This window comes from Microchirus variegatus (assembly GCF_963457635.1).
Source record: "Microchirus variegatus genome assembly, chromosome: 15".
In the NCBI taxonomy this organism is placed as follows: Eukaryota; Metazoa; Chordata; class Actinopteri; order Pleuronectiformes; family Soleidae; genus Microchirus; species Microchirus variegatus.
Window position 1 is genome coordinate 22,385,677 of NC_139816.1, and position 16,384 is coordinate 22,402,060.

At 46.6% G+C, this 16,384-nt stretch overlaps 1 protein-coding gene across 1 annotated transcript in view; it reads right to left on the minus strand.

Moving 5' to 3' along the window:
- dnah5l (dynein, axonemal, heavy chain 5 like) overlaps window positions 1-16,384 on the minus strand; it is a gene marked incomplete at its 5' end in the record, with an annotated part of 61,631 nt that overhangs the window by 23,179 nt on the left and 22,068 nt on the right. The window contains 26 exons of the mRNA XM_083901805.1: window positions 1,104-1,235; window positions 1,305-1,445; window positions 1,809-1,874; window positions 2,112-2,348; window positions 2,982-3,074; window positions 3,203-3,409; window positions 3,513-3,680; window positions 3,782-3,883; window positions 4,109-4,243; window positions 4,670-4,759; window positions 4,998-5,174; window positions 5,704-5,838; window positions 5,931-6,148; window positions 6,444-6,575; window positions 6,645-6,702; window positions 7,230-7,364; window positions 7,453-7,647; window positions 7,735-7,922; window positions 8,884-8,991; window positions 9,970-10,040; window positions 10,129-10,301; window positions 11,580-11,726; window positions 11,806-12,021; window positions 12,131-12,259; window positions 12,351-12,506; window positions 12,577-12,687. Coding sequence (XP_083757931.1) covers window positions 1,104-1,235; window positions 1,305-1,445; window positions 1,809-1,874; window positions 2,112-2,348; window positions 2,982-3,074; window positions 3,203-3,409; window positions 3,513-3,680; window positions 3,782-3,883; window positions 4,109-4,243; window positions 4,670-4,759; window positions 4,998-5,174; window positions 5,704-5,838; window positions 5,931-6,148; window positions 6,444-6,575; window positions 6,645-6,702; window positions 7,230-7,364; window positions 7,453-7,647; window positions 7,735-7,922; window positions 8,884-8,991; window positions 9,970-10,040; window positions 10,129-10,301; window positions 11,580-11,726; window positions 11,806-12,021; window positions 12,131-12,259; window positions 12,351-12,506; window positions 12,577-12,687 — 3,720 coding nt within the window. The remainder of the gene's footprint in view (window positions 1-1,103; window positions 1,236-1,304; window positions 1,446-1,808; window positions 1,875-2,111; window positions 2,349-2,981; window positions 3,075-3,202; window positions 3,410-3,512; window positions 3,681-3,781; window positions 3,884-4,108; window positions 4,244-4,669; window positions 4,760-4,997; window positions 5,175-5,703; window positions 5,839-5,930; window positions 6,149-6,443; window positions 6,576-6,644; window positions 6,703-7,229; window positions 7,365-7,452; window positions 7,648-7,734; window positions 7,923-8,883; window positions 8,992-9,969; window positions 10,041-10,128; window positions 10,302-11,579; window positions 11,727-11,805; window positions 12,022-12,130; window positions 12,260-12,350; window positions 12,507-12,576; window positions 12,688-16,384) is intronic.

Here is a 16,384-nt window from a genome sequence, read left to right on the forward strand (position 1 = left end):
TCCAGTTTGCACACGTTTTTGCACGCGCAAAGCTTTAGTAAATCAGGCCCTTAGTGTTATCTCAGCCTGTCCTGAGGACCAATCGCAGTCCTTGCCGTCTCCGTTGTCCCTTGACGGAGTGAGGTACACTTTCAAAATATTTCGTGCAGCCGGAGAGGCTCTCTGACAGGCTCCCTGGGGACGTAGAGGGGTCTCTCCGTAACTGACGTAGAGCACTTCACGCAGGAGTATACATTGGGCTTAATCCTGATTGCTCCTTACTGTCCCAGCAGAGCGTGGATGGCGGAACTGATGCAGCTCATCCACAGCCAGCCATGGCCGTTGCCGCTAAGCACGGACTTGGTGTCACAAGCGCGCCGGCAGATTTTTCATCCGCACCCCTTATGGCTGCCTCTCTGGGCTTGGCACGTGAGGGAATTGGAATTTACACGAGTCTGGTCTCCCATGTATGGGTTTTGGAGGTGTGCCTATCAGGCAGCACCCTCTAATTAGGAGGTTTATGAAGGGTGCGCGTCAACTGCGGCACGTGCGTAAGCCTCTGGTTCCGTCATGGGATTTACCCACAGTTCTGGAAGCGTAAGAATTTGCTGATTTAAAGGTTCTTTCCCTCAATACTCTCCTGCTTCCCGCCCTGACTTCAGCTTGACGGATAAGTGAATTACATACTTTGTCTGTGCACACCTCATGTCTGTAGTTCTCTGCAGATTATGCGTCCTAACCCGGGATTTGTGCCTAAGGTTAGGGATTCTGCCTACAGCTGTTCCACACTTGAGCTGCTCGCTTTTCACCCACCACCGTTTACAGGGGAGGATGAAGAACGGCTCAATGCACTTTGTCCTGTGAGAGCTTTACACATCTATGTGGACAGGACCAAAGGATTTAGGAAGAGCAACCAGCTTTTTGTGTCCTGGGCTCCTTCTCATAGGGGGAGGGCCCTGATGAGCCAGCGCCTGTCACACTGGGTGGTGGAGGCTATACTCTTGTGTCATGTTCTGTTGAGTTTGGTCGAGCTGTGTCATATTGTGTGTAAGAGTGCTGTGTTGTGTTGTGTGTAATAGTGCTGTGTCATGTGTTGTGTGTAATAGTGTGCAAGTTGGTCAAACCTTCGGCGCCTCCAGCTCTGTGTCCTCAGGTTCGTCCCCTGTCGCCTCCGGAGCTTCACGCAGGAAGTCCACGAAACAGCTGTCCCACTGAGCTTGCTCAATCAGAGCTTTCCCATGATCCTCCACAGTGATCTGGGTCAGATGGACATATATACTGTATATATATACTGTACACAGAGAGAGAGAGACAGAAAGACTCACCTTCTCCATGATGCAGCTGAACGTGTCTCTGTCGCTGCTGTCGATGAATCGATCTGCAATCACTCTTTTACACTCATGATGGAAGAGAGAGACGAGCACAGACGAGCTGACACACACTTCACACGTCACTGTCAGGATGCCCTAAACATGACACAGCACAACATGACTCAGCACTGTCACACACAACACGCCACAGCACAACAGCAAAAAGCACACAATGATGAAGATGATGTGATGAAGATGATGTGAGATGATGTCATGAAGATGATGTGAGATGATGTGATGAAGTTGTGATGAAGATGATGCGAGAACTAGATAATGTGATGAAGATGATGTGATGAAGATGTGATGAAGTTGATGTGAGAAGATGATGTGATGCGAGATGATGTGATGTGATGAAGATGTGATGAAGATGAGGAAGATAACGTGATGAAGTTGATGTGATGAAGATGTGATGAAGATGATGTTAAGAAAAACGATGTGGTGGTTTCTTCTTCCTCTCACCTGCCAGATTCTGCTCAGGTCCCTTAGGTTAAAAATGTAGTGAAACTTTGCAGGAGACGGTAACATCTGAAAAAACACAGCAGAGAATCTGTGAGGACGACCTTTGACCTTTGACCCAGCAGTCATCTGACAAATACCACTGTTGTGGTTTTTTGTGAATTCTGACGGTAAAATGTAGTATTATATATTGTATTTATTATAAAAAAGTATTGTAACTAAAACAGAGTTCTATGTGTGCGCACACATTCATTAATTTATTCAATAAACAATTTTCGTGGAGAAAAGAGGAGAGAATATTTTTACCTTGACCTTGACGACCTGCCACACTCGTCTGGTCGTGGGTACGAGGGCGGCGGCGAGTTCGCAGACCTCAGCAGAGAAGCCTCTCTCTTGACAGAAGTGTCCCTGAGCCACTGTCCCAAAGATCTTATCAATGGACGAGTTGGACGGCAGCGTGCAGTTAAAGACAGAGAACTGTCTCTTCAGGCGCTGAGGGACATCGTTTCGACCGCCACCTGGGTGATTCATGGCCGCCACCAGCTGAGAGCGCACATTGTACACGTTAGTTTCAGGATACAGATTTTATCGTAACACTGCATCAAAAACTAACGCATCAACAACAGATCACAGGCCACAACATGACACAGCAAAACCCCAAAACATGACACAGCAAAACCACATCCAACATGACAAGCTGTTAGCTCCTGTGAAGCTAAGAGCTAAGCTAACAGCTGAGTCAGCAGTTATGCTTGTCTTTAACATCTTTGAAGTGGAAACAAAGGTTTCTTTTTTTCTTTCTTTCTTCCATTGTCACGTAAAAACAACATTTCACTGTCTTTGTCTTCTTCTTACGAGAAAAGAGGACATTGATGCAGGCCAAGCAGTGCTCACAGCGCCCTCTGCTGGACATTTGGAACTTGACCAGGTTTACAGGTGTACAGTAGATTTACACTGTGAGGTAATTTTAAATAAAAAGTTCATCACTGAAACGACTTTTTGGCAATTTTTTAATATAAAGGTTAAATAAATCCAGATAGTATACAAACTTCAGCTTTAGTTCTGTGAAACTGAAATAATCTCAGCATTGTCTCATTTCATAAAATGGAAAATTCAGGCCAAGGAACTCAGAGGCGTTTGTGTGACGCGACGTTGTGAATGAATGAACTTTGTTACCTGAACATCGACCACGTTGATGAATTCTCCAGGACGATCCAGACTGTAGAAACCTTGCTGCTCCATCAACTGACGCACAATCTCGTTGGTAATCTGACAAACAATAATATTATTGTTTATGTTATTATGTTTTTTCTTTTAAAGAAACCTAATCCATCAAAAAATATATTGTATAGCTGTCTAAATGAAAGATGATTTTTTTGTAGAATATTTTATCAAACCTGGTCTCCCCATTCATTGACGACAGGCATGTTAATGTCGTCTATAAAAACGCTCATCTTACGTCCAGCCGGCGGCCCGTAGGTGGTGCCCATTCTCTTATCGATGTAGCTCTCGATGGTTCTCTGGAACATTCCGGGCAACGTGGCAGACGAAAAGTTGACTGCCTTACTGAGGTGAACCTCCGGGTCGAGTTTACCTGTGTAGCCCTGGGGGGGAGGCAGAGAGAAAGCGTTGGCTGGCTGAGGCAACATTTTTGTCCGATGAAATTAGATCAATTGCGAAGTTGTGAGCGGATCAATTTTCCGTTACTTTGATCATGACAGTCTTGGCGGTCCCCTGCTCTCCGATCAGCAGCACCGCTTTGCCCTGCTTCATGATGGTCTGCATCAGGAAGTCCGTCCTAACGTTGTCCACGTTGGGAACCAGGATGGACGAGTAGTCGGGGACATGGTCTTTGGGGTAGATGTACTCCGGGACCTGGAGACCACAAGACGGCGAGAGTTACAGGACATTAAAAAGTGTCGTGGAGGAAACGTGAGTGGACATGGTGACACAGTTCGGAGAGTCCACAGATCTACCTTGTTGGACCAGTGCTCCCACTGTCCCTGCTTGTTGATGACAAACTCGAAGATTGTCTGGTCGTCCTGAGTGAGCGGCAGGTCCAGAGACGAGCTGTGGTCCTGGGGACAGAACAAACAAACAAACCACACCCTTTAATCCGGCGTTTAAGATGTTCTTACAGCCAAAACGCTATTTCATTGTGCGAAACGTTTGAGAACGCACCAATTGGACAAACCGGAGTATTCAGTTAGCTCTCACACTCAGTTAGTGAATCACCATTAGACCGTAATATATGTAAAATTTGTCCAGGTGGCGCTGTAGGACAGGGTTTGTAACGCTCTAACCTTCAGGAAGGCCTCCATCTTAGCTCGGTCGTCCAGCTCCAGCAGAGCGCCAAGAGACCACATGAGTGCAAACACAAACAGTCGACCCACGTCGCCATGGCAACCCTGTTTCTCTTCTGCTGCAGGAAGCAAACCCTGAAAACATTTAAAAAAATTAAATATTCAGGTCTTAGCGACACTGAAGCAGAACTTTATGATGTTTTTGTTTTGGCAGATGTTAACTGGTGTTAGCAGATGTTAACTGGTGTTAGCAGATGTTAGCTGGTGTTACTAAATGTTCTGGATTCTTGTAAAAACTTCTCATGTGTACGGACCATCAGAGAAGTTTAGCGATGTAGTGATGTTTTTGTCTTGTCAGCATTTATGATCACTTCACTTAATTATTGATTTTAGTGGCTCTGTTTGTGCTTCCCCGCTTGCCTATATGACCAACAGAGGTCGCCAGAGGCTTGTTGCGTGAATGGGGTGAAGTCTGCCATCTCTGATTGCCTTTTCTATCTATTGCGACAATGTTTGGTCAAGAACATCGTAGAAATGTTTCCCTAGGCGTTGATGTTGTACCTGCAGTAGGTCAATGGTCTGTCTGATGTACATACACTCCAACACCTGCATCTTTGGAGACATTGCAGTGAGGACAAAGTCCAACAGGTCCTGTTGGTGGGACAGACAAGACATCAGTGAGCATCAACCAATCAAATCACTCCATTAGCCTTAAACACTACAACGTGTAAATACGGCTCTCAGACTAGGTCCTTTCTCCTTTGTTTTTGTCAGCACTGGTGGAGGATAAAGCGGTAGATAATGGATGGGTGAATTTATATCTTTGTTGTGAAGTTGTTCAGGACTGACACTGTCTCATGTCTATCCAGGATTCTGTCTCTGTCCTCACCTGGTAGCAGGAGTCAAAGCAGCATCTCAGGGCGTTGGCCTGTTGTTCTGGTAGTTTCTGTAGCCAGGCCTGAAGGACAGGACTCCAGCCAAGCACCGACGAGCTCATGAACACCATCCCGTTCCTGGACACTGTGGCCGGGGACGCGTTGTCAATGTTGTGAGCCTCAAAGACGATCTGAAGACAGGAGACACAAGTCTTCATGTTACAACTTCTACATGAACTCGTTTACACGGACGTTAGTGGGTAAATTAAAAAGAAGAAGTGTGACACTGATGTTAGCCAGTGTTAGCAGATGTTACCTGTTGTTAGCAAGTTTTAGCCAGTGTAACCAGATGTCAGCTGGTGTTAGAAGATGTTAGCCAGCGTTAGCAGATGTAACCTGTTGTTAGCAGGTCTTAGCCATTGTTAGCAGATTTCAGCTGGTGTTAGCAGGCCTTAGCCAGTGTTAGCAGATATCAACTGGTGTTAGCAGATGTCAGCTGGGGTTAGCAGGTCTGAGTCAGTGTTAGCAGATGTCAGCTGGTGTTGGCAGATGTTAGCTGGTGTTGGCAGATGTTAGCCAGTGTTAGCAGATGTTACTTGTTGTCAGCAGTTCTTAGCCAGTGTTATCAGATGTCAGCTGGTGTTAGCGTTTGTCAGTGGGTGTTAGCGCATTAGCAGATGTTAGCTTAATCCCTGAAAAGTGATGGACAGATGTGGTCACCTTGCAGCATGGAGCCATTGGGATTCGATCTCCGTTGGCCAGCGTCAGAGTTTTGTTGTCGTCCAGAACTGAGTTGAGATTCTCGATCCAGATGGCATCAACCGGACCGTCCAGAACAATCCAGATGTTCTCCCCCTGACACACACAAACACATACACACAGACATTACACCTCTGTGGAGTAGCTGATGGAGGAGCTCCATCGCTCTGAATCTGAACGTTTTCCACCTTCTTGGCCTTGAGAGTCTTCCTCCACAGTGTGGAGAAGATACCGTCAGTCCAGTCGTTGGTGGTGACGTCCAGCATGCCAAACATCTGCGAGGCTGTGATAGCTTTCGGGTTCATCCTCATCTCTCTGTGGGCGGAGCCACACTCGGTCATGGCCTTCATCAGTGTGTGGATGCAGGTGGTTTTACCTGCCCCACTGGGACCCAACATCATCATACCTGCAATACAACACCATAACTATCCAGACACCAGAGCTGGACCAGCTGGTTCACCCTTGGTCTTCATAAATAGACTCCACCAAAAGGTGGTGCTGTCAGTTCACGCTACTGCTAATGCTAATGCTAAAACCATAGACACAAATGTTTCTCAGACTAGACATTGTAGGCATTAGGAGTTCCTTAAACAAGAACGCCCCCTCAACTTGAAAGGTCTTACTTCTGACTACAACAGGAACACACCCGTACACTAACGCTAACACATTCAGGTTCTGTCTGTGGTGTTCATGTTTCCTACCATGTCGGACTCTCTGTGTCTCATAGAGCTGAACCAGTTTCAGGATCCAATGAGGATGAGGAATCAGAGACGCCCGCTGCGCCTGGGCCACGATGGACGACTCCAGGTCGGGATACCCAGCCTTATCCAGGACTACGGAGGAAGAGGAAGAAGAACTCAAAACAACAGCTTCATGGTTAAACTCATGGAACTGAAACCTACCAATTCCAGGAAAGAGATCGTTGATGAGACTCATAAACAGAGGTTCATCCTCATCCACCTGCAGACACAGACAGACTCAATGTCAGATTATTGAAAAAAAATGCCCAAGACTCAATATTAATGTGCAGACATGTTTTGGTCGTGTCCTGTATCTCAGGTATGAATTTTTGAGCCGATCGGTCAATGTACGGCATCATCTTTGACGTGGGGTTTTTATGTTGGTACGATTAACACGCTCACACAAGTTCTTTCATTCCCCAAACAATTAATGCCAAAACCAAAATGGCCACCTTCCTGTTGAGTTGAGGACATGATCACTAGATACTTTTTGTTTGTCTAGGGCTGTGACATGTTTCCACCAAATTTCATGAACTTGTCACATATGATAAGTAACTCAAAAATGTATTCCTTCGGAAGGAAAAGGAAAATAATTCCCTGAAACATTTCCGAGAGTGAAGCCAAATCAAGATGGCAGCACAAGGTAACGTGATGTCGACTACAGAGGTGGCCCCTGGTGGTTACTATTCTTACGCCACAGGAATAAGTGAACAGTATGTAGTTCAGTTGGTAAACGACAGCACATACCAGTTTGGAGAGGTTCATGTCTCTCAGGACCCTCATCACCACGGTCTTCTCTGGTTCTGAGGGGTTCGCTCTCTTCACGGCGCCCAGTGTCCTCAAAACCGACAAAATGTTCCTCAGACCAAAGTCATAATGGACCTGGTGTAAATCATCATCATCCTCATCATCATAAAGCAAAACATCTAAACTGAACTAAGAACCGAGGGAGGTACAAACGTGTCCTGACCTGCTTGGACAGCTGTTCTTCACAAAGTTTGTAGAGCGTATAGAACTTCCTGCTGAGAACCCGGTTGTCACGGAAACCCGCACTGGCCAGTTTGACCCTGATGATGATGGCGCGGTCCGGTACCATCATGGCCACTGAGCGGAACTGAATCTTCAGGTTCTCGGGCAGCTCCTGGCGCCCGGCATATCCAGGATTCTGGAGGATCAAGATGTTACAGGTGAAGTCTGGACACATGGTTTCACTGAGATTGTGAAGGAGAAGCCGACTGTTGATGTTAGTTACCATGGTGAGAAAGATGCCAAATTCTGGGTCCATGTCGACCATGTCGCCGTCAGTGAAGATGAACTGCTTCTTCTGGTTCTTCTTGCACTGCAGGACGATGTAGATCTGCTGAGCAGCCACTGACAGCACCGGCAGCTCGATGCGGTTGAACTCGTCAAAGCAGCCCCAGGCCCCAGACTGAGCCAGACCTGCAGAGACACCAAGACCACAACCTGAAGACATGTTCGTGTCCCAGGAGATCGACTGGTGTTTTTCATCACCACCAAGCTTTTGGTCAGAACTTCAAGATTCTTACCTGTTGACCTGAGAATGTCTGAGTCTTCATAAAGAGTTCAGTGACTTCACTGGTGATGTGATGTCTCCCACACCAAAGTCCATATAGAAAATCAGTGATTTTAACGTCACAGCACACAGGAGTTGTTGATTCACTGCTGCCTCCATCACTAAGTTAAAATGTGTTATTTTGTCACTTCTGTGTTTGAAATCCTTTGTTCAGATTGACCTCAGTGACACAAAGTGACCACACGAGGCAGCAGCAGACCAGCAGCTCCTGTGTTCCCACAAGCTAAAATCATTGATTTTCTCTATGGACTTTGGTGTGGGAGAGTGAGTGATTTACAGTAACTTCAGTTTCCTGTTGGAAAGTCTAACAATGAGATAAAGATGTGAACATCCATCCATCCATTATCTACCGCTTTATCCTCCACCAGAGGGTCTCGGGGGGTGCTGTGCCTATCTCAGCTGACATAGGGCAATAGGCGGGGGACACCCTGGCCAGTTCACCATTGCAGGGCCACATATAGGGACAGATAACCATTCACTCACACTCTCACACCTATGGTCAATTTTAGAGTGACCAATTCACCTAATCCCCAAATCTGCTTGTTTTTGGTCTGTGGTAGGAAGCCAGAGAACCCGGAGAAAACCCACAAACACACGGGGAGAAAAAGATGTGAACATGTGACTTAGATATAGATTGTGTTGTTAATTTTTGCTCCAACTAACTATATCAGTACCTCAAGCAACCACTCTTCAAAAAAACTGTACTGTCCATTTAAGACCAATCAATACAGCTGAAAAACGTTTAATTTATAATCTTTCTTTTCTTGTCAACAGGAGGTTTCTGGTGATTAAGAAACACATACACACCTTTGTAAATGCGACCCAGTCCTCTGTAGTCCATCTGGTCTGAACAGTTGAAAACCACCACATATTTGCCGAGACAGCGACCCATGTCTTTTGTGGTCTCTGTCTTTCCTGGAAAGACACACACACACTGAATGAGAACGACATCTCACAGCTCAGTGAGAAAGTTCAGTATCTCAGTCTTAACATTTTACTTAAGTGATTTGACGATATAAAGGGCTTGGATGTTGGTGGCTTTAAACCTTTTAAATTTCAATGACAAAAAGACAGAAGTGATGGTTTTTGGTGGCACCACTGGGACCCCCAGAGGAGATCTGGGCTCCTTGGCCCAGCTTGTAAAACCCACTATCACAAACCTGGGGGTTAACGTGGACTCTGATCTGAAGCTTGACAGCCAGATCAGGTCCATTGTTAAATCAAGCTTTTTTCAATTGAAGTAACTGGACAAAATAAAGCCTTCTTTTGAGGCAACACTTGAAAATAGGGATTCATGCCTTTGTGACCACACGGCTGGATTACTGTAATACCCTTTATGTGGAGATTAGCGCGTCCTCCATCGCCCGTCTTCAGATGGTACAAATCGCTGCCACACGTCTTTTGACTGGAACACGTAAATTTGAGCACATTTCCCCAATTTTAGCCTCACCACTGGCTGTCCATACATTCCCTGCTAAACCTCTCTGAGCTTCTACACCCATATTCACCCGCTCGCTCTCTCAAGTGAGCTGATCAGCTGCTCTTGAGTGTGCCTAAAACCAAGCAGAAGCTCAGAGGGGATCGTGTCTTTGCTGTCCCAGCTCCAAACTGGAATGATCTGCCTCTGCACATAAGACAGGCTGAGTCCTTGTCTGTTTCTAAATCCCTCCTTAAACCTCACCTCGTCTCTTTGGCCTTTGACACTTTGAGGTTGAATTGATTGTATTGTTTTTTTTATAGTATGGCTGCTATTTCTTTAATTAGATCTAAGATCTTTAATTTATTTTTAATCTATCTTATTTCATTTTGAACCTTTTATCGTCTTTTATTCTGTACAGCACTTTGGTCCACTGTGGTTTGTTTTAAAGTGCTTAACAAATAAAGTTGGATTACCTGTTCCTGCTGGACCAGCTGGAGCTCCGCCCATACTCATCCCCAGAGCCTGGGATAGAGTGATGTAACACCTGGACACACACACACGCACACGGTTCACAGTGAACCGAAAACGCCTCATTCCTTTCACAGAAAGGTGTCAGTGGGCGTGTCCTGTACCTGTCAGTCAGTGGCGTGATGACCAGTCGGTCCGTGCAGCCCAGGTACTCGTTACAGTAGCTGAACTCCACATCTGTGATTTGGATGACACATCTGTCCGACTCGTCCTGGAAGTAAAACCTTGACTGTTTCTGCCACTCAAAGTCTGACGCAGAGCGCACGTTCAGATGCACCTGAAGGAGATGTTAGCACAAAACATCACTGTGCTGTGAGCAGGCCTGAGGAAGCTGTTTGCTGATTGGCTACTTAGTTTTGAGTGACAGCTCAATGGACCGGAAGTCGTCACAGGCTCGGATTTGCAGATTTATGAGATTAAAAGTACATTCCCATTTTATTAAACATATCGACTCTCACCCACGATTTCTCCCGCTTTTAAATTGTTTTAAACATACGAACCGTATCTTTATTGACTGAGTGTGTCGCCTCCAGTTGGCTGCCTCACTCACTGGGAGAGAGACAGTCTTTGCTGTCTCGGCAGCCGAGTGACAGCGGCTGAATAACCTGCCTTCACCAGCTGACTGACAGACATTTACCAAACCAAAATAGTTTAGTAGTCGGCTCCATGGGACTTTGGGTGAATTCCAATTCCTTGCTTAACCCTCAGTCTTAACCCTCAATCTCAAAAATGTGCGCTCCCACTAGTGCAAGTGCTGTCCCTATTCTCAGAAAAATTAAGTCTAGGGCCAAGTTTAAGGGCTGTATCGCCCTCAATATTGAGATTTTCCGACACCACCCTTGGGAGCAAGGGCTACCCAGAATGCATTGCGTGTTTTCACATAAGAAAGATGGCGTCGAAAGCAGCGAAGCGAGTGCGATACAAATTAAGTATTTTCTTTGTTAATAGAGATATAAAAGTTATGAAAACCATTGTATTATCTTAGTTTAGGCCCATATTATGGATTACTGATCTTATTTTATGATCTTTTGTCAATAGCCGGCCGGTGCGCACACACGATCGTTTGCTATGGTTTACTTTTCAATAAGCCGTGGTGTGTGGTAACTGTCAGCTGAATATGTCCGTGGTTGTGGTATTTGTATGAGTATCATCTTATAACTAACTGACAACCTAATAACTTGGCTGAAATAAAATAATAAATAAATAATCGTGACGTAAATGTGTTCTTCTTCTTCTTTTTTGGAGTTGACAGACTGGACGCAGCATTCACGTTATTCTGCCCCCCGCAGTCTGAAGACGTATCTGCATTTAAGGGGTGTCCCATTTCTAAGTGACAGAATAACTATAATAACCCTCAACACTTAGTTTTGAGGCCAGTTAATATTGAGGGTTGAGCTTGAGGGTTAAGATTGAGGGTTAAGATAGGAATTGGCCCTTTGTTTCTTCGCCCATTGTTCTCAGCAGCAGGGGGCGCCCTCAGACCTCAGTGTAAATAACATACTTACGTACCTCATACAAAAAAAGTGATCTCTATAACTACTGAGCGTCCACCCACCAGCTCCTCAAAGATGTCCCTCTGGTGGACATGGATGGTGATCAGTGTCTCGTACTTGGTTCTCTCCATCTTACTCAGCTCCCTCGTTGTCATGTCGATCAGCTCGTTAAGAAGGTCCAGGAACTTCTGATTGGTTGTGTGCATGATCTGTCAGCCAATCAGATGAGATGTCATGGTTCTCCCTCTGCTGTCTCTTTTATTTTTATTTATTTCAAAGTAAAAGCACCTTTTTGTCAGACTTGCTGTGGACGAGTGCGTCCTCCGCGTCTCTGGTCCAGATCATCTGGATTCCCAGCAGCCCGACCTGAGCGGGGAACGCCGCCTGGATCTCCAGCAGCTTCATCTCCGGGTCGCTGACGGCGATGCTCGCCTGACGGATGATGGTGTGCAGCGTCTGCCTGATGCCGGTGAGCAGCTGCCCGAGCCACACCTCCACGTTTCCCTAAGGACACGAGACTTGCAGCTGAAGTCCATAACGCTTTACACTAAAGACACGTGAACTCAAACAGTCATAGTAAGTGGTGGTTAATAATGTAGATGAGACGTGTCACCTGTGCCAGGACGGGACGAATCAGGTCCACACGTTCTCCCTCCTGAGACTGAAACGTGACGATCTGGTCATAGATTTTCTCATCAAAAACAACTTTGTTTACGTTGTCGAAGAGACTGAGCAGGTGGGTCTGAGGACAGAGACACACAGAGACAGAGTGTCATCAGTTTTTAAGCACAGTCATGGTGAGAAACCTGAGCCAAAAGTAAAGGTGAGGTCACCTGGATGGTGTGTGAGTCTGATGCCTGACCCAGAATCTCCAGCAGGGCGGGGTCGGACACGAAGAAGAAGCGAGGAAACACCAGGCGTTTCTTCTCCAGGTAACCGGACAGAGACTTCTGACAGAGCTCCAGCTGCTCCAGGAGACACGGGAGCACCTGCACACAGAATACATTAACACCCAGGAAACACCACTGCTGCGTTTGCACAGAGACATGCGGGCAGCACCTGACTCAGTGTCTCGTCTCCCACGCAGCACTGCACCATGTTAGGAACCTCGTGCGCTCGCTGCATGATCCTCTGCCACGACTTGTCGATGTTCTGGAAACGTTTGGCCTCCTGAACGAGACGAGACGAACTTATGTCAGAGGAATAAATAAAGGTGTGTTCAGTGTTCATGTCAGTAAAAGCGGGCGTAATGTTGGAAATGTCAACCGCGGCGCACTTCTGCATTCATTAATTGTGAGAAATAAAAAAATAAATAAACATGAGTCAAAGTGTTTAATATCCTGCCATCTTTACACACGAGCGATGTGTATTGTGAGCAGCTGATTGTATGACCTGTTGTGGTCACTTTGCTTCGGCGGTGAGCAGAAACCCTCTGCTTCACCTCCACCTTAAGATCAGACCATTTCTTTCGTGGACAGGGAGGAGTTTGGCACCTCTGCGCTAAATTCCACGTTGATTTGGGATGTACAAAGGGAACGTGCTTGGATCCATGCGTACGCAAAACTTTGATACATCTGAATTTATTTGTGCGTACGACAGTTTCTGGGTTTTGACGTACACCAAGATTTAGTAGGAAATCCACGCAAGTCTTAGTACATGAGGCCCCTGGTGTTTTTTAAAATGTGGCTGGATGATTGATAGTCAGTGTGATTACTCTGAACTGACCTCAGACAAAGATGTTTGCTCTTAATGAATCAATTTTAGCCCTCTTATTTTGAAGTTTTCTTGGCCCTGTCTGTGTACGCTTTACTTTTCCCCTCTGTGATCACCCCGACCTGTTTCACCTGTGTCTATGTCTCGTCACAGCTGTTTGTCGTCTCCCTGTTTGTCTTCGTACGTGTTGTCACCAACCCAAAACATACTTTTTGAGGACCCTTGTTCCTGTCTGCCCGTCTTGTTTTTTCGTGTGTTTTTATTAAAGACTGTCACTTACCACCGTCCTGCATCTAGGTCCAGTCCTGTTCATTACAGTACAAAGTCAACAACAAGATGGCAGCTTTCATCCAGCGGCAGGAGGAACGCATCGCTCAGAATTCCGGCCATTTGGAGAATATGGGCCGTGGTCTGGAGCAGATGGCTGTCCACCACACCGCCATGTTCAGCTGTCCTCCATCAGCTCTCAGAGACTCTCTACCGCTCGTTCCACCGCCTGTTCCCGTTCCACAGCCTCATGTCGTCGCCGCCTCCCACGCGTTCATGCTTCAGCAAGCTCACCCCGGCTACTTCACAGGTGAATCAGGCGATTGTCGCCCTTTTTTGACAAAAAATGCAGACTCCATTTTGAACCCTGCTGCATTCCCCACTGGACAGACCAGATTAGTTTATATCATTTCGCACCTTACAGATAGAGCTGAAGCATGGGCAATAGCAGGATGGGACAGACAAACAAGTATTTGCCACTCGGTTAAAGACTTCGTGGACTCGCAAGATATTTCACCATGTGGCACCAGGCAGAGTGGTGGCGAGATCTTTAATCCATCTACGTCAGGGGGCACAGCGAGCGACTTCGTCTGGTGGTGGACTCCTCATTGACGCCTTCCTGCATGCTCTCAACACTCACCTACGAGACCCTCTCATCCCCCTGGACATTCCTGATGAACTCATCGTCCTGGTCAGCCGACTCGACAACCGCCTTCGTGAACACGATCATGACCGCCATGCTGCCGCTCTCGCTCCTCGTTCCTGTCATCCCTCCGACTTCGGCCGCCGTCTTGAGACTCCGCGAGCTGTACACGATGCATGCGCTACACTTGAGACCCCCTCTGAAGAGCCCATGCAGGTTGGACGGACACATCCTAGCCCAGCTGAACACAGCCATCGCCTCTTTGAGGGGCTTTGTCTGTACTGTGGGGGCAAAGGATACCAACGGGCTCATTGTCCAGCAAAGGGACAGGGCTCACCATTAAACAGAGCACTGGTGAGCCCCACCATTTTCGCCGAAAACCTCTCTTGTCCCGTGTTCAGCAGCACAACCCCATCATCAACTGGTCCAAAGGCATCATCAGTAAGTGGGGGGATGCAACCAGGGGTGTTTCTCACCTGTCTCTCTGCATCCCTCTTCTAGATCTCCACTGGTTGCTGCAACATCTCTTTCAGTCACCGCCACAGACCTGTCCTTGATTCCTCCCTGTTACCACGATCTTGGTGATGTTTTCAACAAGTCTAAAGCCACTTCTGTCCCTCCGCATCGTCCTTATGACTGCGCGATAGAGCTCCATCCCAGTTCTGTTTCTTACTTGGTATCGGATCGATACCAAAATTTGCAGTATTGCACAGCTCTAATCACCAGGGATGAAACCCAGTGTCTGGTGATGTCTATGCCTTCCAGACTTCAGGTCGTAATTGACTGCAAAGGATTTGCAACCAAGTAGTAAACAATGAAAGTTTGATTTATGATTGTTTAGTTTGTCCCATTACTTTTGGTCCCCTAAAAAGTGGGAGGCACATATAGAAAGTGTTGTAATTCCTACACCGTTCACCTTATTTGGATGTAAAGACGGCGGTAGGTGGCGCCACATGCCAATACATGATTTCAAAACATAAACATGATTCAGTCTTTGCAGTCTGCAAAATGTTTTTTTTAATGCTAATATTTTGGCTGTACTGTTGTTGTTGGTGAGTTCAGTTTGTTATATGAACATTATTCGCCTCCCGTCTCTCCTTCTCGTCACCTCATCGCCAACGCAGCAGCCGCTGTGTTTCCACGGACCTTCCCGTCCTCTGAGATCTCCTGCCACTGTCCGTCGCCTCCAGCCGAGGCGCTGCCTTCCTCCTCGTCTCCACACTAGCTGCTGAAGACACGCTCCGCTTGTCATCTCTTCCAGCGGAAGTGTCCGCTCTTCGCCTGCATTCACCCACGTATCCAGAGCAGCTACACAAGGACATCTGCACGAGTGAGTCCGTTCCTTTGGGACACCACCACGAACTCTGACTGCCACAGAGGAACAGCTTTTCCTCCTCGTCCCAGCTGCAGTACATTCTCATACTCGTACAGCACATACTTACTTCCGGTGTTAGCTGCTTGTACTCATAGGTTAATAAACACCTTTAAACTTACCTCTGTTGTCCTGTCTGTTTCCGAGTCCACCATTTCTAGTCCTAGTCGATATTCCCATAAGGGAATATCGTAACACCTTCAGTTAATTCAAAATGCTGCAGCACGAGTTCTGACAGGAAGTAGAAAGAGAGACCATAATATAACTCCAATGCTAGCTTCTCTACACTCCCCTTACAGTTTAGAATTCAATTTAAAATCCTCCTCCTCACGTACAAAGAACTTAATGTTCAGGCCCCTTCATACCTGAAAAAACGAGTTTTTGGCCCCGTCCCAATACCTCCCCTAACCCTACATTTTCCCTCTAACCCTACATTGTGCACGTTCATGTGTAAGGTGGAACAAGGGGAAATGCGATTTTGCACTTATAATCAACCGTCAAAATGTAGTGAGCTCTGGTGCAGGCTTAAAAAGAAGTGGAAGATGAAATTACCCATGATGCTTTGCGAATTCAGCGAGCCAGCTGATATTTTTCAACAAAGATGGCGGCCACATCTGGCGAAGAACATTTTCGCAAATAAGCACGTTACAACGTCTAATTGTGTTGGAATATGTTGGTTTGATATACATCCAAAGGACCATTAAGCTTTGAACACTAACGTCAGAAAATAAGTGACGACTTATGAAAGCAGCTAGCTAACTAGCTAGTGAGCGGCTACACGTGGAGTACCCCAAGAGAGCAGGCCCGCCACACAGTAGTTTTGTCAGTGTGTGGATGTGTGTACCGGCGTTCACTTGAACACGAATACCCTG